This window comes from Sorex fumeus, unplaced genomic scaffold (genome assembly GCF_029834395.1).
Source record: "Sorex fumeus unplaced genomic scaffold, SorFum_2.1 ptg000006l, whole genome shotgun sequence".
Taxonomy (NCBI): Eukaryota; Metazoa; Chordata; class Mammalia; order Eulipotyphla; family Soricidae; genus Sorex; species Sorex fumeus.
In genome coordinates this window covers 16733517-16754706 of record NW_026606063.1, presented here as the reverse complement: position 1 = coordinate 16754706, position 21190 = coordinate 16733517, and the positions used below count along the sequence as shown (strand labels likewise).

Genomic DNA, 21190 nt, shown 5'->3' with positions numbered 1-21190 from the left:
TCGGGTCTAAGTCTCGGTCATACAATGAAACACCCGTACCTTCACCAGTGCCCATTCTCCACTCCCAACAACCCCAGTATACCCCCATCCCACACCCTCCTTCTACCTGTGGGGCAGATGATTTCCACATTACTCTCTCTCTCTACTTTGATCACATTCAATATTTTGACACCAGACCCACCATTATTATTTGAGATTTTACCCCAACACTCAGATCTGCTGAAAAGGCAACAGTAGACACTTTGTTTTCTATTGCTGGTTATCAATATCATATGATGTCGCCTGGCTGCAGTAGCGGCCGCGCGATTTTGAAATTCCGAAATTTTAACACTTAAATCTGGAGGGATTTCTGCCAAAACCTGCTGGATTCTGAGATTTGCTTCTGAGTCTCTGGGTTCATGGATGTTAAGAAGCTTGATCAGGAGCTAGAAAGGCCATTCGTGAGCGATGAATTGGGATCTCGTTGGGGTGGAGAGGACAGGACCGGCTCCACCCCCATCCTCTGAGGCCCAAAATGTCTCATCACTGTGGGCCCAAACCTGACTGTCTAATGGCCCCTGAGGATGATGGCCACCAAGCCGTCAGGGGAAAGCAGGCGGAGGGACAACACCCTTTCCCCCCTGGGGTGGAGTGGCGACAGTAACCTACTGCATGGTCTGGACGCATTTCTGCCAAAAGCCGCTGGGTTTTAAGATTTGTTTCTGAGTCTCTGGGATCATGGCTGTTAAGCAGCTTGATCAGAAGTCAGAGAGGCCATTCGTGGGCAATGACTTGGGGTCTCGTTGGGATGGGGAGGACAGAACCGGCTCCCCCACATCCGTGAGGCTCAACAAGTTTTGTCACTGCAGGCCCAAGTCTGACTGTCCAATGGCCTCTGGAGGATGGTGGCCATAATACTGACTTTTAAAATATATATATATATTACACTGCTACCTCTGGACATTCTGGGAAAATTCACATGACTCTTCCTCCTCTGGGTGCCCATCCAACTATCCTCATGTCTTTTGGGAGCCTGCCCTGGGGATCAGTCACATTGTCCTCTTTTCTAGGTTATGAGTTTGTTGAGCTGAGATTAGCTCTTAGACATATTTGTACATTTCTTCATGGCACTGAGCAACTTGTTGGGCAATAATGCTTGGTTAATTAAAATAGTGACATATTTGTAATAACAACAACAATAATATTAATAATAATACAAGAACCAGAGAGATAATACAGGGGTTATGGCTCTTGCCAGGCATGTGACTGACTCTAGTTCTATTCCAGGCACTGCTTATGGTCCCCCAAGCCTTGCCAGGAGTGATCCCTGAACACAGAGCCAGAGTAAATCTCAGCACTACCCGGTATGGACCCCCAAAAGCCAAACAATTACTACAACTACTACTACTACTACTGCTGATGCTGCTGCTGCTGCTACTGCTGCTGCTGCTGCTACTACTACTACTGGCATGCTTGGCTTTGTTTTGCAGCAATGGGCATTGAACCCAGCAATTCTACATACAAGGCATATATTCTACCACTGAGCCATACTAGCACGTTTGTTGAAGGATGATGGAATGAATCACGTTTGATGACTTGCATCCCGGTGTTCTTCCCCCTTAGCTCCAGCTCTGCCATGGTCTCTGAGAAGGTCTAGAAGGTCCTCTTCTAAGCTTCCCTTCCATCCCTGATGGAGTGCCTATGGTGCTCTGTCTGGTTGAGAAAGTGGCACGGTAGGGTTGCCAGATGGCTCTGGAGGGCAGCTTCGTGAAGGGATATCCCATTCAAATGCTGATTTCTGGTTCCTTAACAAGTGACAATGAGCGATTGTTCATGTGCCTCTTCACTCTGTTCAGATCTTTTTTTTTTCTTTTTGGGTCACACCTGGCAATGCACAGGGGTTATTCCTGGCTCTGCACTCAGAAATTACTCCTCCTGGTGTTGCTCAGGGAACCATATGGGATGCTGGGAATCAGACTCAGGTCAGCCACGTGCAAGGCAAATGCCCTACCCGCTGTGCTATCTCTCCAGCCCCAGATCTTCTTTTTTTTTTTGAGCTGACTTAGTAAGAGTCATGATGCCCGCAGGTCAAAAAGACCACTCTGAGTCTTGTGGACAAGGCCTACTAGACGTCCTCACTGTTGCTTCTGAGAAGTGATAAGTTCTTTTCCTTCTTTCTTTCTTTCTTTCTTTCTTTCTTTCTTTCTTTCTTTTTTGGGGGGGGCATGGCCTCTTGATGCTCAGAACTTATCTCTGGCTCTGTGCTCAGGGTTTACTCCTGGTGGAACTTGGGGGACCATATGTGGTACAGGGCAAGCACCCAAGCTGCTGTACTATCACACTGACCACAGAAGTGGTAAGTTTAAGGACTGGCTGGGTAGGAAGTGGCTGGGTTTCACGGTGTATTCTGAACCCCCACTTCCCCCAAGTCAGTCCCATCAGCACCAGGATGTTTCAGTCTGGGGCAATACCGGATCCATCTGAGTCATAAAGACTCTATACTCTGTACTTACTTCTGACCTGTCCACTGTCTCAGTCTGGTACCCTTCCAGAATGAAGGAGACCGGGCTAAGGTGCTTCTTTGCGGTTGGAGTTTGACTGGTAATTGCAAGGTGCTAGGAAGGAGGTGTCTGCCCACTTGGTGGGGCAGATGGCATCACGCCACCAAGATCGGGAGCCAGCGCTCCTCCACAGCCCCTGCCACTGCCCTCCCCTCCACAGCAATCTCATTGACTCTGGAGAAGGGAAACTGGTTCTGCAGATACACATCAAAGAAACTGTGTCCAGTGAGGGCTTTTGAATCTTTGTTCTGGCTCAAGTGTGGGATGAAGAAAGAAAAGGCAGTTCAGCCCAGCCCTAGGGCTATCAACGAGATAGTGGGGTGGAAACATGTACTGCAGCCAAAGATGAGGCACTGAGATCAGGCCCTGCAACTCCCAGAACACAGATGCCCAACATCCCTTTTGAGGCAGAATCAGGCTCTTAGAAATGACTTTTTTCTGTAGCCTGCTATTGTGAACAGTGCTGCAGTTACCAGATGGATGCAGACAGCTGTTCAAAATAGAGTTTGGGGAAATTAGGAAGATGGCGCTGGGACTTTGTGCATGGGGCCCCTGAGTTGGATCCCCAGCACTGCACGGCCCGCTACACACTGACATGAGTGGCCCTGAGGACTGAGCTGAGAGTTGACTACAGAGCTACCTTCTGTGGCCCCACATCCAAAATCATAAGACTCGGGGCCAGAGCAATAGTATAGCAGGTAGTGTTTGCTTTGCACACAAGTCGACCCAGGTTTGATCCTCAGCATCCCCTATGGTCCCCCAAGCACCGTCAGGAGTAATTTTTTAGTGCAGAGCCAGGAATAACCCCTGAGTATTGCTGGGTGTGACTCAAAAAGAAAAAAAAAGCATAAGCCCCTAAAACCCCAAACGAAAACCAATCAAGCAATTAGAAAAGAATATTTTGTATTCTTTGGATAGATACCTAGGTGTGTAATCTCTGGATCATAAGCACTTCTGTTTTTATTATATTCTGACACACCTCAGAATACTCAGAGATTACTCCTGGCTCTGCACTCCTGGTAGTGTTCGAGGGACCATATGGGATGCGGGGAATTGTATCCGGGTCAGCAGTGTGTACTGTTGCTCTGGCCCCTAATTTTAATTTTTTGTTTTGTTTTTTTATTTAAAAAAATTTTTAATAGTGAGACATCATGAGGTACAGTTGCAGACTTACACATTTTTGTGCTTGGGTTTCAATTATACAATGATCAAATACCCATCCCTCCACCGGTGCCCATTTCCCATCACCACGGATCCCAGTATCCCTCCCACCCCCCATCCCCCCATCCCACCCTGCCTCTGTGGCAGGGCATTCCCTTTTGTTCTCTCTCTCTTATTGGGTGTTGTGGTTTGCAAAAGAGGCAATGGGTGACAATCATGTTTAGTCTGTAGTCTACTTTCCTCATGCTTCTCCCATCCTGGCAGGACCCTCCCAACGCCCTTTATTTGGTGCTCCCTTCTCTATCTGAGCTCCCTTTTCCCCAAGTATGTGTGACTGGCCTACAAGCCATGGAGTAAAATTCCTGGTACTAATCTCATTCCTACTCTGGACAAACTTGCAGGCTATCGAATATAGCCTGCCCACAGGGCAGAGTCTGGCAAACTCCCTGTGGAGCACCAAATATGCCAAATACCAGTAATAATGATGGGTCTCATTCTCCTAAAGAGCCTTGAATATAATCTCAGGGCTAGGATGAAGGAGACGTTACTGGGGCCTGCTCGAGGCAATCGACGAATAACAGGATGAATGAAAAAAAAAATCTTGGCCATTCTTGGGTGTTAGTCTCCTATTTTGTTACTTTATGTTCCCCAGATGAATACAATCTTTCTATGTCTATCCCTTTCTTTCTGAGTCATTTTGCTTAACATGATACTTTCCATGTAGTACCACTTGTATGTAAATTTCATGTAAATTGTATGTAAAGTCATGTAAATTTCATGACTTCGTCTTTTCGTTTGGGCTGGAACGATAGCACAGCGGGTAGGGCATTTGCCTTGCATGTGGCTGACCCGAGTTCGATTCCTCCGTGCCTCTCGGAGAGCCCGGCAAGCTACCGAGTGTATGCTGCCCGCACAGCAAAGCCTGGCAAGCTATCCATGATGTATTCAGATATGTCAAAAACAGTAACAACAAGTCTCACAATGGAGCCGTTACTGGTGCCTGCTCAAGCAAATCGATGAACAACAGGAGGACAGGACAATGCTTGCGTCTTTTCTAACAGCTACATAGTACTCCATTGTGTAAATGTACCAAAGTTTATTTAACCAGTCATCTGTTCTCGTGGCCCCTAATTTTAAATTGATTTATTGAGGGTGGGGAGTTGGTCTATACCTGGCTGTGGTGGGGGTTTACTCCTGGTTCTCTGCTCCAGGATCACTCCTGGGGGTGCTCGGGGGCAGGACCATATGTGAGGGCCGAGGGATCAAACCCAAGTCACTGCAATCAGTCACACATCTTATCCACTGTACTATCTCTCCATCCCAGTTCTAATTTTTGGAGAAGGCTCCATACTGTCTCCAAAGAGGATGAGCCAGAGAACTGCCCCAGAATAGGGAACAAGACTCTGTTCCTGCCACATTCCTGCCAACACTTGTGGTTTCTGATCCTTTCTTTTGGTTTGGGCCACTGGCTATGAGGTGAGACCCATCGAAACTCTGATTTGCATTTTCCTAACAGTAAGTGACAGTGAGCATTTTTGTTTCTTTCTTTGTTTGGGGACCATATCTGTCGGTGCCCAGGGCTTACTTCTCTTCTGCACTCAAGAATCAGGGTTCAGGGGATCATATAGGGTACTGGGGATTGAACCCAGGTAGGCCGTGTGCAAGGCAAAGGCCTTATCCTCTATATTATCTCTCTGGCTCTGAGCATTGGTTCATGTGCTTCATAACTCTATTTAAGTCTTCTTTTTCGATTTTTTTTCAGACTTATTATTGTTTTTTATGGAATTGTAGAAATTCTCTCATTCTTACCTTGGACAACCTGGCAGGCTACCAAATGTTACCTGCCCACACGGCAGAGTCTGGCAAACTCCCCGTGGTGTACCCAATATACCAAATACCAATAACAATGATGGGTCTCATTCTCCTAACCCTGAAAGAGCCTTGAATATGGCACTTTTTAAAATCTCAGGGCTAGGACAAAGGAGACGTTACTGGGACCTGCTCGAGGCAATCAACAAACAACAGGATGATCCTGATCATTATCGTAGAAATTCTCTGTACAGTCTGACTTCTAATTGATCAGCCTATAGAACATAGATGTTCTGAAATAAAGTTTAGACTTAAGGACCTGCTTTTCTTCTAAAAATAAGCAATTTGAAATGATTGTTGGTGGGTTTAAAAAGTCTATCTTAACCAAGTTGAAGCTTTTCGAAAGGTGAAGAGTTTTAGGATGTTCTTTTAAGTAGTGTGTCTACTGACCCAAGAATCTGCTGTTGAGTGTGAGTGGAAAGCATCTGAGAGCTGCTGAAGTAGATGAGCAGAGCGGGCCAGATGCCAAAGCCTGGAGCCCGCGCTTTGCATGTCAGGGCTCTGGGTTTGCTCCCCAGTGCCGCATGCAGTCAGAAGTAGCCCCTGAGCACTGCTGGGTGAGCCCCTCCCCAATAATGGAAGGGAAAGAACATTTTGCTATCTTACAGTCTCTTGGGAACTATCTTTTAGGGGAATAAAGTTTAGACTTAAGAACCTGCTTTTCTTCTAAAAATAAGCAATGAGGGGCTGGAGCAATAGCACAGCAGGTAGGGTGTTTGCCTTGCACATGGCCAACCTGGGTTCAATTTCCAGCATCCCATATGGTCCCCCAAGCACCACCAGGAGTGATTCCTGAGTGCAAAGCCAGGAGTAACCCCTGAGAATCGCCGGGTGTGACCCTCTTGGGATAAGAGATAAAGCACTGTCTGCTTTCCTGACCTCCCCTCCCTTGCCCTGCCCTTCCTTCGCTCTCCTCCCCTCCTCCCCTCCCTTCCCCTCCTCATCTCCAGCCAGCATGTCCTGGATTTTGCTCTTCTGTTATTGGGGTGGGGGGCAGGTTTGGGTCACACCCGGTAATGTTCAAGTGTTACTTCTTTCTCTGCACTTGGGATTCACTCCAGGCAGTGCTCAGGGGGCCACATGGGATGCTGGGGATCGAACCCTTGTTGGCTGCATGCTAGGCAAGCACCCTCCCTGCGGTGCTATCTCTCCAGCCCTCCTCTGCACCTCTTAACTCCTCTTTGTCTGCTGTACGTCTAGCTCCTCACCAGTGATGATGAGAGCTTTCCCCTAGAGGATTCTGAGATTATGATTCTGGAAAGATTTCCTTTGACAGGAAGTTGCTAGCTTGAGGTGTCAGGCGGGTCCATGTGACTTTGCCGTAGGGACAATGAAGTCTAGCACCAGGAAGAGGTTTGTCAAGTAGTCCCTGAGGGATTGACCACCTACAAGATGGTCAGACTTCTTCGTCAAGACCCTGAGATCGGTTTGAGGCTCTTCGTGTTCCTAGAACGAGCAGACGCCATTGGGCTACGCTAGCACGCGACAGGGACGAATGGAGACATTACTGGTGCCCGATCGAGCAAATCGACAATTAACAGGAAGTCAAGTGATCAAGTGATCCCTTAGGAAGATGATTTGAAACCAGCCCAGGGCTTTCCCCTTGGACCAGGATCCTGTCCTCTCCTCTTTCTGTGCTCCCTTGGGGGAGGAAGGAGATCTTGGTGCTTTATGTTATTCGGGCCCCCAGCTTTGATCCGGACTTTGCCATCAGCCATCCCTCTAGCCTGCTGGTCGCTGCCCAGGGCTTGAGACTTGCCAGTCTCAAGGAGCTTGTTACTCTAGAGGCCGACTCTAGACAGTGCTCTCTAGGGGTGCCTGCAGGCAGCAAGGTGGAGGTGAGACCTGCAGCTGCTTGAAGAGGGTGGGGGTGGGGGGTAGTATGTGCAGAAGCCTCCCCCAGAGCTGGAAAAGCTGCTGGCCAAAAGCCAGCACCACCTCTTGTCCTCAACAGGGAGTCTAGAATCATTTTTAAAAAATAGTCTTTCTTTCTGTTAAATTGCCAAGAGAGACACAGTTACAAAGTTATTCACGATTAGGTTTCAGGCATACAATGTTCCAAGGCCCATGCCTTCGCCAGTGTATCAATGTCCCAAGTTTTCCTCCCTTCAATTCCAGGCTCCATGGCAGGCTCTTTCCTTCTCTCTCTCTCTCTCTCTCTCTCTCTCTCTCTCTCTCTCTCTCTCTCTCAGCCCTCTATGAAGAGCACTGACTGGAATGATTTCCTGGCTAGGCCTGATCTCAGGACAGTCTAACCTTGTGCCCACACTCCCTCAGGAAGGCCCAGGTGTGTTGTGTGTGCATACGTGGGCACCTAGAGCCCTACCCACTATTGTAGAGGCATGGAGGAACGTACAGGCACACATGTGCATGTATATCTGCATGTCCTGGAGAGGAGGACTGGCGCACAGTGGGGAGAGCTAACACTTCCTATCTCCTGCCTATTTTGGTTGTTTTTTTGGGGGGGGCGGGGGACAAACCTGCCTAATGTTTTGGGGCCCTAATCCCACCGACTGGATCTTACATGCTTGATGTGGGCTCAACAATCTGAGTTTCAATACACTTTTCAGGCAGCTCTGATGCTCTTGAGAGGCTGAGAATGGCTGCTCTCAAGATGTGCGTGGGAACTGCATTCGCCACAAAGTTACTCCTGAGTTTCACTGAGCGCTTGGCTTGATTCTCCCACCAGTGTGTTCCAAACAATTGGGCTTCAAAACAGGATGAATTAGGGGACCAGGGCAGAGTTGCAGAATCCAGAGTGGGGTTTGTAGAAGCTTTCTCACACCACCCTGTTCACTGCTTTGATTTAGGTAGATAACATTTTTTTTAATAGGGGCCACTCACAGCCATACTGTCTATTGCAGGGCTTGTGGCCCAGTGCTCAGGGCCAGGAGCATTTGCAGTGGGCGGGGGCCATTCTGTACTGGTTATCAAACTCAGAGTCCCACACGTGCTAAGCATGTGATTTATCTCTTTAGCTACCTTCCTGGCTCCCTAATTTGTTAACTTTGTTGTTTGTTTGTTTGATTTTTGGATCACACCCAGTAGTGCTTGGGCTTACTCCTGGCTCTGCGCTCAGGGATCACGGCTGGCAGTGCTCAGGGGACCACACACAGTGCCGGGGATCAACCCTGGCTTGGTTCCCTGCAAGGCAAGCACCCTGCCCACTGTAATATCACTCCATCATGAGGGTTGGGATTGACAGTCAGTGTCTGGATACTTGTTTGGTCACGAGTTTTCAGATAAAGATCCAACTGCTTCTCTGTCTAACTCCACTGAGCTCCATCCCCAGAGAGAGTTAAGCTAGAGAGCTACAGAAAGAGATTTATTTTGAGGGGCTGATTCCTGTGAGTCTGATGGTAGAGAAATCTCATAGGCTGCCACCTGGAGGTGCAGAAGAGCTGGGGCTGAGTTCCACCAAACTCAAGTTTGCAGCGAAGGCTCTAGAAGTAGGCACCTGTATGGCCGATGGCTGAGACCCATATCTCCCAGGGCAGCAGGGAGATTTGTCACACACCGTCTCCCCCAACAGCTGTGTTCCCTTCAGGACCTGGGGGAGGAGGAGCTTTATTTGGTCTACTGATTCAGATGCTGGTAATTTCTCCTGGAAACACCCTCACAGACACATGCAGAAATGAGGCTTTAACCAGCCCAGTCAAGGTTTCCTCAGCCCAGTCAAAATGATACAAACATAGAACGAGATCTATGGGATCCTCTGTCCCACGCTCTACTCCACATAACCTAGTTCTGAAAGATTTCATCATCAAGGCCGAGGACCCTGGAATCTAACTGGTTCTCCTTCAGGATGTGGAGGGGTTGGGGGACCAGTGAGCTTCCCTGCCTCTGTCTGCATCCTCCTCCACAAGACCAGGAGGTTCAACTTAACCTCATAGGAAGCCTGGCAGGAGAGAGCATTTCTCGAGCTTATGAGGACTATGTGATGCAATGTGATACGTGTCTCCTTTTCTGGTAGCCATACACAGTAGACATGTGTCCCCAGAGAGGCAGGAAAGATGGGGGTGGCATGTCAGACCCCTACAGAGCACCCCACCTGGGCTCTCTCACAGCCTTTTCTGTAGTTGCCCTGTGGGTCCTATGCCATGGAAGAACCCACCAAGGGATGAATGGTGGGCGAAGAGGTGGTGTTGGAGCCAGCCCCATTGGGAGAATCACAATGCCATCCCTTGGATTCAGACCGAAGCTGTTCCATCTGGGACGGAGAATGAGATGCCTTTTACAGTTCTTTGGAATAAAGACTGGTGGCACACTTCAGCCCTAGGACGGACAGACTTCTGAGCACAGATGGCCAAGAAGCACGTGCTGACGTAAAGCTCTTGGCATCTCTGTCTTTCTTCTAGGAACACCTGACCTGTTAGAACCCGGCTGCCGGGTTGGAGCGATAGCAAAATGGGTAGGGCGTTTGCCTTGCACTCGGCAAGGTTCAAAGCACCTCCATGTGTAATTCCTGAGAGCAGAGCCAGGAGTAACTGCTGAGCATTGCAGGGTCTGACTCAAAAAAAGCCCCTCCCCGCCAAAAAAAAAAAATACCCAGACCCGCCTGCATGACCTCATCAGACATTGCTTCCTCCTCCCAAACTCCCATCACCATGTGGCTCCAGCCCAGGAATCTGTAGGGACCCAGATGCCTAGACCTTAATAGACCGAACCTTTCCCACAATCCTTTGGGTCTGCATGAACTAACTCTCTCCAGCTGCTCTCCAGCTTTCTAGTCAATTCTGACCCTTATCTCAGCAGTGCAGTGCTGGTGGGTGGGGGAGGCTGTTCTGTGTTGGGGGTCAAACCCAGGACAGTGCACAGGCAAGACGCAAGTTCTACCAGTTGAGTCACACCCGAGTTTCTTTCTTAGTTCCCCCTCCATGGAGCTTCTTCCCCGTGACCTTAGTTCATGCTGTTCCATTTCTTGGAACCATCCCCTTTTAACTGCCCGCCCCCTGCTCTGCTTGTCTGTGAAATGCTTGCGTAGTCGTCACATTTCAACCCGCTTGTCTTACTCAAAAGGTACCCTGTTTCATTTCCTTTCTCAGACCTTACTTCCATGGCATTTGATCCCACCGTAATGAAATCCTTCGCTAAACAATTAGTCATTTAGTGCTTAGAATGAAACTCCAAAATAGCAGAGTTCGTCCCTGTTGGCTCGCTGCTGTATCATCGACCCCTAGCACAAGTCATTGTACACACAGTAGGTACTTTAAAAAAGTGATTTACGGACTGGAACGATACTACAGTAAATAGGGCATTTGCCTTGCACGCGACTGACCCAGGTTCGATCCCCAGCATCCCATCTGGTGTCCTGAGCACTGCCAGGAGCAATTCCTGAATGCAAAACCTGTGCATTGCTGGATGTGAGCCAAAAAGCCAAAATAAAATAATAAAAAAAGTGGTTATATGCCATGGAAAGTATCATGCTAAGCGAACTGAATCAGAAAAAGAGGGATAGAGATAGAAAGATTGCATTCATCTGGGGAATATAAAGAAACAAAATATGAGATTAATACCCAAGAATAGCTGAGATCAACACCAGGAGGATTACTCCATAGCTTAGAGGCCAGCCAAGCATTCTAGGGGAAAGGGCAGCTCAGTTAGAGAAGGGAGCACCAAATAAAGGGTGTTTGGAGGATCCTCCCAGGAGAGGAGATGCATGTTGAAAGTAGACTATGGACTGAACATGTTTGCCACGCAAAGCCTCTTTTGCAGACCACAACACTCAAAAGGAGAGAGAGAACACAAGGGATTGCCCTGCCACAGAGGCAGGGTGAGATGGGAGGGATGGGGGTGGAAGGGATATTATCCATGGTGGTGGAAAATGGGCACTGGTGGAGGGATGGGTATTTGATCATTGTATAATCGAAACCCAAGCACAAAAAATTATAAATCTACAACTGTACCTCATGGTGTTTCATGGTGTTAAAAAATAAATTAAAAAAAAAGTGGTTATATGCAAGTGATATAAAATAAATTATAAAATGAATATAAAATAAATTATAAATATAAAGCAAATTATCCCAAAGGGTGCTTGGGAAAATTGGAGACAATGGTGGAGGGAAGGTGTAATGATGGTGGGATTGGTGTTGAAATATTGAATGCCTGTAACATTCAAGAACAACTTTGTAAACCAATAAACAATGTTTATATAAAGTATAAGGGGAAATTTCACATATGAAGGCCTTACCTATTTTGTAAACTCCAATATATATTAACACAGAATTGCAAATAGACAAATCTAAAACAAAAAACGAAAACACCTAAATGAGAAACATTTGCCCAAAGTCTTATTCTGTGAACTATGAAAGATTTTTGTGGTCCTATGGCAGAAACAAAAAGGAATGTATGGCAGAAATAAAGGGAAGAGAGTTTCCTATACATTGTTTGTCCTGTATCAAATGGAATAAATTTTCAAAATGAGGGAACACAGACCATACATAGAACTACATGCCCCAACTGAATACACCAAAAAAAAAAAAAGTGATTATATGGAAGAGCGGGCTGGAGCGATAGCACAGCGGGTAGGGCGTTCGCCTTACAAGCGGCCAACATGGCCGACCCGAGTTCGATTCCTCCGCCCCTCTCGGAGAGCCCGGCAAGCTACCGAGAGTATTCGATATGCCAGACACAGTAACAACAAAGTCTCCAATGGAGACGTTACTGGGCCCGCTCGAGCAAATCGACGATCAACGGGAGGGCCTTTACCTTTACCTTTACCTTTACCTATATGGAAGAGATCTTCTCTCCAGGGAACCCACCAGCATAGGCTGTGTCTGTACCATGAAGAGGGAGGGAGGAAGACGGCCGAGGTTATCATGGAAAAGTACCACCTGCGCCCGGGCAAGGACTTCCACAAAGACAATAATCTGCAGGACAGTGCCATGATCCCGACAAGATCCTGACAACGAGGGGCTGGGCTCTGGCTCAGCCCTGATAGAGCACCTTCAATGTGACGCCCGGAGAGAAATCTCTACCAGGCCGCAGGAGGAGGAGCGAGAGTGGACGGACAGCTCTGAGTCAGAGGTCTCAGCCCCAGATTAGGAGATAGCCAGGGCAGGGCCTGACATCAAGGAAGGCTGAAGCTCTTGGATATCTGCCGATTGTTCAACCCTCAGGTCGCCCAACCTGCCATCTGGATGAATTTTCAAATGCCACGTGGAGTCGTGTGAATCTTCTTTGCTTAAATATTTTCCATAAATCCACTACAACAAGAGCAACACACAAAAAAGTAGATGTCTGAAGAACAAACTCGCAAAGGTTGATGGGATATTCCTTACTGAACTTCCAGGTGAAGGAAGAATCAGAAATTATCAATAATTTAAGTTCCCTCACCCCTAGCCTTTATTGAGTTGTTTTCTAGCCTGGAAGGCCAGATTGATGAGAGGAAATCACCTTGACCTATTTTGGAAATTACACAGAAGATTAGTGAAAAGTTCAATGGTCGGTGTCTAATTTCCACCTCTGCCCAGATTGCTGAATCATGGGAGATTGTTTTTCAAAGATGGCTGAAGCAGTATGTCCTGTGGTCCTGGTGTGCCATGCCATTGTCCCTCCTTCTAAGAAGAGGGGCATTAGTCTGTTTCCCCCCTTTAAATATGGTTTTGTTACTTGCTATGACAGGCTTGAGTGGAAGTGAAGCTCTTTGAGTTCTAGACTTTGCCCACAGGAATACTCCTCACAACTGCTTCTGCTCTCTGGGGCAACCCAGGCTGCCCAGGAAGACCATCGATGGGAGCCCAAGCCAGGTTGGAGGGTGAAAGACCAAGTGGGTGCAATGCAGGTGGCCTGGACAACAGCCAGCACCAACTTCCGTACATGCGCAGAAGATCCTCTGTAACCTGCTCAGCCATCCCTCTGGCTGAAACTGACCAGATTGTAAGGAACATTAACTTATTATTAACTACTAACTTATTACTTATAGTTATATAAGTAACTATTGCTATTTCTTAGTAAGTCCAGAAAAGACAGAGGAACCCCCAGAATTGCTTTGCTTTTGTTTTATTTTGCTTTGTTTTGTGTCGCAACTAGCTGTGCTCTGGGTTGACTCTTGGCTCTGAGCTCAGTGATCACTCCTGATGGTATCCAGGGGACCGTATATGGTTCCGGGGATTGAACGCAGGTCATCTGCTTGTAAGGCAAGCACCTTACTCCTGGACTACATCTCTAGTCCCAGAATTGGAAGAATAATAAATCTTCTCTGGGAAGTTTACTACCCCAAAATGGTTAAGAGTCAGTCCCTCTAACTTCCACACGCTGAGTTCAATTCCCCTTCCCAAAGACCTGGGTTCAAAATTCTGGGCTTCATCTAGTGCTAAAAATAACCAAATGAATCTTCATGGTTAGGGAGTGGAAAACCATTGTGAATTCAGCTCCTCCCTATTGCAAAATCCTGACATCAGAAGAGAACACAGTAAGTGAATCATCCCAGTACAAATACTTTGATTAGGTCATTTTCTTTTAAGATTGGTGATTTGTTTTAAGGCAGGGATTGGTGTAACCGCTTTCTGGTCTGAATTTAGGGGTAACACCTCCCTTCCTGCTGAGGGCTAACTCCTTCTCAGCTGTGAGAATGTGTGACATGTTCCTGGGTTCCATCCTTACACTATTTCATCTTCTGGACTTCAGTCTAAGAAAGTCAAATAAAAGAGGATCTTCAAAAGTAAAACTGAGTCCAGAGTGACAGTACGTCAGATAGGGCATTTGCCTTGCACATGACTGGCCCAGTTTCGATCCCCAGCATCCCATAAGGTCCTCCAAGCACCACCTGAGTGCAGATCCAGAAGTAACATCTGAGCATCACCAGGTGTGACCCAAAAAGCCCAAAGGGGAAAAAAGTAGAATTAAATTGAAAGTGCTTTTTTTCTTTATTAATTTTGCCCACTTGGATCACTGTATTCTCAACATTATGTTCTGGCTCTGGGGGTGTGGCTCACTGGTGAAGATTCTGCTTACGCATGAAAAAGACTGGGTTCCTCTTATTTTGGCTTTTGGACCACACCCAAATGTGCTCAGTCTTATTCCTGGCTCTAGACTCAGGGGTCATTCCACTGGTGCTCTTACCCGTTATACCCACTTACCCACTATATTCTGTCCCCTAAAACATGTATTTTCTTTTTGTGGTGCTGGGGATCAATTCAGGTCTTATGTGTACAAGATGTGTGCTGTACTGCTGAGACACTTCCAGACAACCACTCCAAAGACCCCAGATAAAAATGTTATGAGATATTTTTTTATTTGTTTGGTTTTTGGGTTACACACAGCGATGCACCGGAATTACTCCTGGCTCTGCGCTCAGGAATCACTCCTGGCGGTGCTTAGGGGACCATATGGGATGCTGGAAATCGAACCTGGGTTGGTCGCATGCAAGACAAACGCCCTACCCGCGGTGCTATTGCTCCAGCCCCATTATGAGATATTTTAAGATATAGCTTGAATCCAAAATATCCTAAGATATTTTAAGATCTTAAAGCAAAAAATATCTTGATATTTTAAGATTTTATTTTATTTTTTGGGCTTTGGGCTACGCCAGCAACAATCAGGGGTTACTCTTGGCTCTGCACTCAGGAATCACTCCTGGGATTTGGGATGCTGGAGAAGGAATCTCGGTCAGCCACATACAAGGCGCTGTACTATCTCTCCAGCCCCAATATTTCAAGATTTTAACACAAAAATGCATGATTTTTGAATAAATAACACATAGATGTATGTCGATGTATAATTATTTTATAATAGTTTACACAATTGATATCCTATTGGATATTATATGTAGTTTAAAGAAAAGGAACTGTAAAGATTGCCACAAGGGGGCACTAAAATCTAATAAACATTCAGGTCTAGGGTTTGTCTATGAATTCAAGGGTGAGTTAGGAAAATCTACAGGAGAAACTGGACAAAAAAGACCAGATAAATTAAACTGAAGATTGGCGAGAGAATAACATTCTTTTTCCTGAGAAATAATTTCCTTTTCTCACTGGTGCGGGTTTGTCACCAGATCTAGGCAATGCTAAAGTGGACTCTTGGCATTACTTAGTAATCGATCAGTTATTGGTTTTGAATGTTCTGCCTATGGGTAGGAGAGTGTGCTCAAGATGTAGGGGCATCAGGGGGGAGATTGGCACATCCCCTAGTTTGGTAAACTTTATCCTGAGAATGACGCAGCCTTTGAAGCATCCTGGAGGTAGTCAAACTGCAGACAAACCGGTAGTGAGTCCCAGTTAACGGAGTTCCGAGAGCTTGGCTGTTTCTCTTTGTTTACGTTGGCATATTTACTAACGCAATAGTTTTAGAAATTGCTGCAGTACTGAGATGCAGTCTTGAATGCCTCAAATAATATGTCTGAGAATCAGGAAATGAATGAACGGTTTCCCTTTTCCTGGTCCTTTGTGTTTCGGTTAAAAAAAAAATAAAAACATGGTACAAAGTTTCTGTTGCTTTGGTATTAATATTTGAAGCTTAGGGACATAGCCAAGATCCCCTATCTATATTAAGACCAAGGAAAAGCAGTGCTAACAATACAGCTATAAAAGGTTTTGACTAAAAGGAGAAAAATTCAGATAAGGAAAAAATTCCAGATGGGAGTGTGGAGTCAAGGACCAAAAAAAAAAAAGGTATTTTTTTTTTATTCCATAAGCTCCTGCTATGGAAAAATAAATAATTTACTTGTTGACAGTGTCCTTGAAATCTCAAAAAACAATGACAACAAAGCAAAACAAAACAGCTGGGCACTGCAGTGGAGTTAAGACTCGTGAGGGGAATTGTGGATGTCTCTTTGACCTAATGCATCTGTGGGGTTCCTATACCCATATAGGGTGTCCAGTGTTCCTGGGTCTCAGCAGGGGAACTAGAAGTGAAGAAAAACCAGCTGAGTGACAAGGGGCAGCCCTGAGTAGGTTGAATGATTGCTAAAGTGGAGTCTGAGATAAGAGACCAGTCCCTCAAATTCCACCTCTGTTCCTGAGATCAATTTAGGTTAATTCCTCACAGCCATTTCCTGCCTAGGTATAGTACCAGGTCATTAAACAGAGAGATAAGATGCAGGCGGGCCCTCCACCAGCTTCCAGTCTTACCAAAAGAGGCTGTATCATATCCTTAAGTTGGGGTAGGTCTCCCCTTGCTGAAGCATCCCTCTGCCCCAGCAATGAGCCTAGGCCAGCCATGCCTTTTCGAGACAGCCTGAACCTGAGTTTCAACTTTCTCCATTAAGTACAGCTGCATGGAAGGATTCCCTGTTCCGAGTCCCACCTGTTCTGTTTGCTGCAGCTCTTCCTTAGGGGGGGTCCCTGTCCACCATTCCCGCTCCCCCCACTTCCTTTCTCTTTTGTTGGTGGAAACTACTTGATCTTGCAGGAGTAGGTGTTTTCCTGCAGGGATCCTGGGCTAGAAGAGCTCAGCACCGGCATGCTGGAGATTAGGGACCTAGCATTCCACCAGGCACTGATTAGACAGTCCCCATCACAAGTAACCCCTTAACCCCAATCCCTGCCTTTTCTCTCTCTCCTATGTTGTCAGTGCGGGGCATTTGGATTCTACTATACTATCTTCGTCAGACAGTTTTGGCATTATTACCAGAATTCTAATTCATCATGCAAAATCTCACCTCGGCTGCCTTTTTCTGCCGGGGTAGCTTCCAACCCATGGATAGGATGGAGGCAGTTAGTCTCAGCCTTCACGGGCTCTCCTTAGTCACCTAGACTCAGGCTGGGGGCGGGCAAGGTAACCGCGGGATGGGAAGAGCTTGAATCCACCTGGGCCATCGACCGACCTTCTTACCCCAAGAGTTTAAAACTAGGGTTGCCCCAGTGCTTAGCGTAGGGTGTGCATGTGTGTGTGTGTGTGTGTGTGTGTGTGTGTGTGTGTGTGTGTTGGGGCTTTGCTCCAATTGGACCGGAAAGGGTATACTTCTAAAAGAGAAAGGGGTAAAAAAAAAAAGAAAACCTTGCTTAAAAACAAACACGCGTGGGGGGTGTGCGTGTGTTCATTTAAAAAGCAACACGATATTCCAGATGCCGCCCTTCCCCCCACGGGTCCGACCACCCGTTGGGAGTTTGCAAGAAAGCGGGAAGCCGGGCAATTTTGAGTCGGGGGACTCGCCAAGTGGTGGCACGAGCCCACCCAGACCCCATCGGCTCTCGCCAGCCCAGTGCCAAGCCCCCCGGACCCCAGCGTAGAAACTGCGGCGAATTGGAGGGCGGGGTGGGCTCGGGTGGGGTGAGGGGCAGGGGGAGAAGCCGGTTGCCGCCGCGGCCCCGCTGCGCCCGCGCCGCGCGCAGACTCCCCAGTCGCCGCCTCTCCCAGCCCCGCGGCCGGGGCTGTCAATCAGGCAGGCGCGGCCCCGCCCCCGGGCCGCCGCGTCGGCCAATCGGAGCCAGACTGCGCACGATGAGCTCAGCCGGCCGGCTTCCCATTGGGCGGCTATATTAAGAAAGTGGCCCAAGTCTTTAAATAGCGGGCGCTAGGGCCGCAGCCTGCATCTGCCACCGCAGTCGGGCTGCCGGCGTGGGCGCTGCTGGGTCCTAGCGGCGAGGCCCGAGAGAGAGCGGGGAGGGAGCGAGCGAGCGAGCGAGCGAGAGAGAGAGCTGGGTCGAGCCCGCCGCCCTCGGAGCCGCCGTCGAGCACACAAAGGCGACCCCCCACCCCGGCGGCGCGGAGGAGCCCCGAGCGCCCTATGCCCGCGCGCCCCGAGCGCCCCCGCCGCGGCTGCCCGAGCGCACGGAGAGCGCGCGCCCCCGCGGGGCCCGGCTGCAGCTAGCGCCCCTCGCGCCCCCCTCCTCGGAGCGCGCGGCCCCAGGTGAGCGGTGGGCGGCGAGCGGGACGGCAGCGAGGCCATCGCGGGCCCCCTCCTGGTGCCCGGGCCCGGCGCGCTCATGGCGGCCATCCGCAAGAAGCTGGTGGTGGTGGGCGACGGCGCGTGCGGCAAGACGTGCCTGCTGATCGTCTTCAGTAAGGACGAGTTCCCCGAGGTGTACGTGCCCACCGTCTTCGAGAACTATGTGGCCGACATCGAGGTGGACGGCAAGCAGGTGGAGCTGGCCCTGTGGGACACGGCGGGCCAGGAGGACTACGATCGCCTGCGGCCGCTCTCCTACCCGGACACCGACGTGATCCTCATGTGCTTCTCGGTGGACAGCCCGGATTCGCTGGAGAACATCCCCGAGAAGTGGGTGCCCGAGGTGAAGCACTTCTGCCCCAACGTGCCCATCATCCTGGTGGCCAACAAGAAGGACCTGCGCAGCGACGAGCACGTCCGCACCGAGCTGGCCCGCATGAAGCAGGAACCCGTGCGCACGGACGACGGCCGCGCCATGGCCGTGCGCATCCAAGCCTACGACTACCTCGAGTGCTCGGCCAAGACCAAGGAGGGCGTGCGCGAGGTCTTCGAGACGGCCACGCGCGCCGCGCTGCAGAAGCGGTACGGCTCCCAGAACGGCTGCATCAACTGCTGCAAGGTGCTATGAGGGCTGCGCCCGCCGCCCCGCCTGCCCGGAGAAGGGGGTCCCCCCCTCCACCCACCCACACACACACACACACCCCACACACACCCAGCGCGCCCGCCTCCGAGCACCCCACCGGACTGCCTGGCATCCGCCTTGCCGGCGCGCCCACCGCGATCTGGCGCCAGGAACCGGCGTGGGAGGCCCCCCGGGCGCGGCCCTCCTTGCAGTCTTGTGCGTCCGGCTGGCTGTGTGGCACAGGCCCGGGGCGCCCCGCCGTGTGCCAAGGGTTCCTCCCCTTCCGAGCACCCCTGTCGGAAGAGCCAAGGCTCTTCGGAGCGTGTGGTTGTGTGTCTGTTCGACCGTTTCTTCCCTCCCCATCCCTCCACTCCATCCCTTCCCCGTTTCCACCCCACCCCCCGCCGCCTCTGGTCCCCGGAGACTCAGCCCGGGCGTAGGCCGCGCCCCATCAGATGCTCGCCCCGAAACAGCCAGCGCCTGCTAACCCCTTGTCTGTAACATAGACCGCGGGAACTGCGGGAGGGGAGGGCTGGGGAGGAAGGGGTGTTCTATAAATATAGAGGAAATTTTATTTTCGGAGGCAGGACGGTGTTATTGAATGGTGGTGGGGGGCCGAGGGACAGGGCTTTTTAGAACCGCTCCGGCCCGGCCTGGGGCAGGCGCCCATCCAAGCATGAACACAACTTGGCCATCTTTTTTCCAAATCCCCGGGGAAGGCTTTTCGGGGAGGGGCCCCTGACTCTTGAGTGGACACAGTTTCCAGCCCCGCCACCGCGGAGGGTCGGCCAGCCCCGCGACCCCCCCCCCTCAGCCTCCAGGAGGGAGTGCGCGCGCCGGGGTGGTTTTTGCCATAAGCGAAACCCTGTGCCTGTCCCACCAGTGAAAATGGTTCAGTCCAAGAAACGGATGCTGTTTGCTTTATTTAAAGGCTGAAACTTTTTTTTTTTGTGGGGGAAAGACTTTGCACAATTGTTTCATTGTTTGACACTTAATGCACTTGTCATTTGCATAAGACAGTAGCATTCTGGCCACATTTGTACGCTGTAACCTCATCTACTTCTGATGTTTTTAAAATAATGATCATGACTTAAAAAAATGGAAAAAGAAACCACTAATTGTTTTTGTTTTCTTGAAAACCGTGGAGACACAGTTTTGGCTATTTTATTTGTGCAGGTATGTGCACTATTTTGATAAAGGGCAGTAAGAGTATTAAGACATATTTAAATCCTCCCCCCCTCCACCTTTTTTCCCCTTCCCCAAGGCAATCTCTGTTCTGTGACATTTTCTCTGCATCTCTGTACAGAGAACGAACCTGCCCGTCTCTTTCCCTGCACCCTTCCCCGCCCAGTGGTACTTCTACTAAATTGTCTTGTTTTTTTCATTTTTTAAATAAACTGACAAATGGCAAAGTGGTGAAGCTTATGATGTTTACATAAAAGTTCTATAAGCTGTGTATACAGTTTTTTATGTAAAATATTAAAAGACTATGATGATGACATTTATAAGATGCCTCCTGTGGTTTAATAGTGGGTAAATAAAGTTGGGTGAGTTTGGGGCAACGGGAAGCTAGCTAGTTGCAGGCCCCCCCCCCCCCCCCCCCCCGTTTTTAACCCTTCAGTCTTAAGTTTGTTGCTCCCAGCCCTGAGGGAGATGTGAGGTTCTCCAGGCAGGCCTTTGACTTGACATGTGTTACAGAGGATGTCGGAACCCCAGGTGTAGGTCATTCTTAGGGGGCCTTTGTTTCCTTGTCTCAGAAGGTTGAAAAGTTGTCAACCACCTGAGCATTTTTAAGTTCAGGTGATGTTTTTTTTTGGATGGTTGGTTCATCACCACGTGGGGCTTACCAGTCTGGAAGACTGATTGCTACAGTCCCTTCAGATCCCTTGGAGGATGGTAAGAATCCCGTGAGACTATGGGCTGGAGCTGTGAGTGGGAGTGTGGGGGAGGCCAAATCAGGAGCTGATTCTTCTATTCTTGAACTTGCCTTTAAATGTGGATCCCTTCCCAAGGAAATTAGAATGCTTTGTTCTAATGGCCCCCAAACGGACAGAACACAGGATGCTGGGGGAGGGGGAGGGGTATTTAAGTTGGAGGAGCCACATACTAAGGTTTTTCTTTTTTTTTGCGGGGAGAAGGGGTCACACCCAGTGCTGTTCAGGGCTAACT

At 49.1% G+C, this 21190-nt stretch overlaps 1 protein-coding gene across 1 annotated transcript; it reads left to right on the top strand.

The window, feature by feature from the left end:
* The first annotated feature begins 18194 nt into the window (after positions 1 to 18194).
* RHOB (ras homolog family member B) lies at positions 18195 to 20522 on the top strand. Its single transcript, XM_056126788.1, has one exon. It carries the CDS (start codon positions 18437 to 18439, stop codon positions 19025 to 19027), a length of 591 nt encoding a protein of 196 aa, XP_055982763.1. The 5' UTR covers positions 18195 to 18436; the 3' UTR covers positions 19028 to 20522.
* Positions 20523 to 21190: the final 668 nt, after the last annotated feature.

Excerpts from the sequence above, each read along its gene's own strand:
- RHOB (XM_056126788.1), top strand. The coding sequence starts at position 18,437 with ATGGCGGCCATCCGCAAGAAGCTGGTGGTGGTGGGCGACGGCGCGTGC.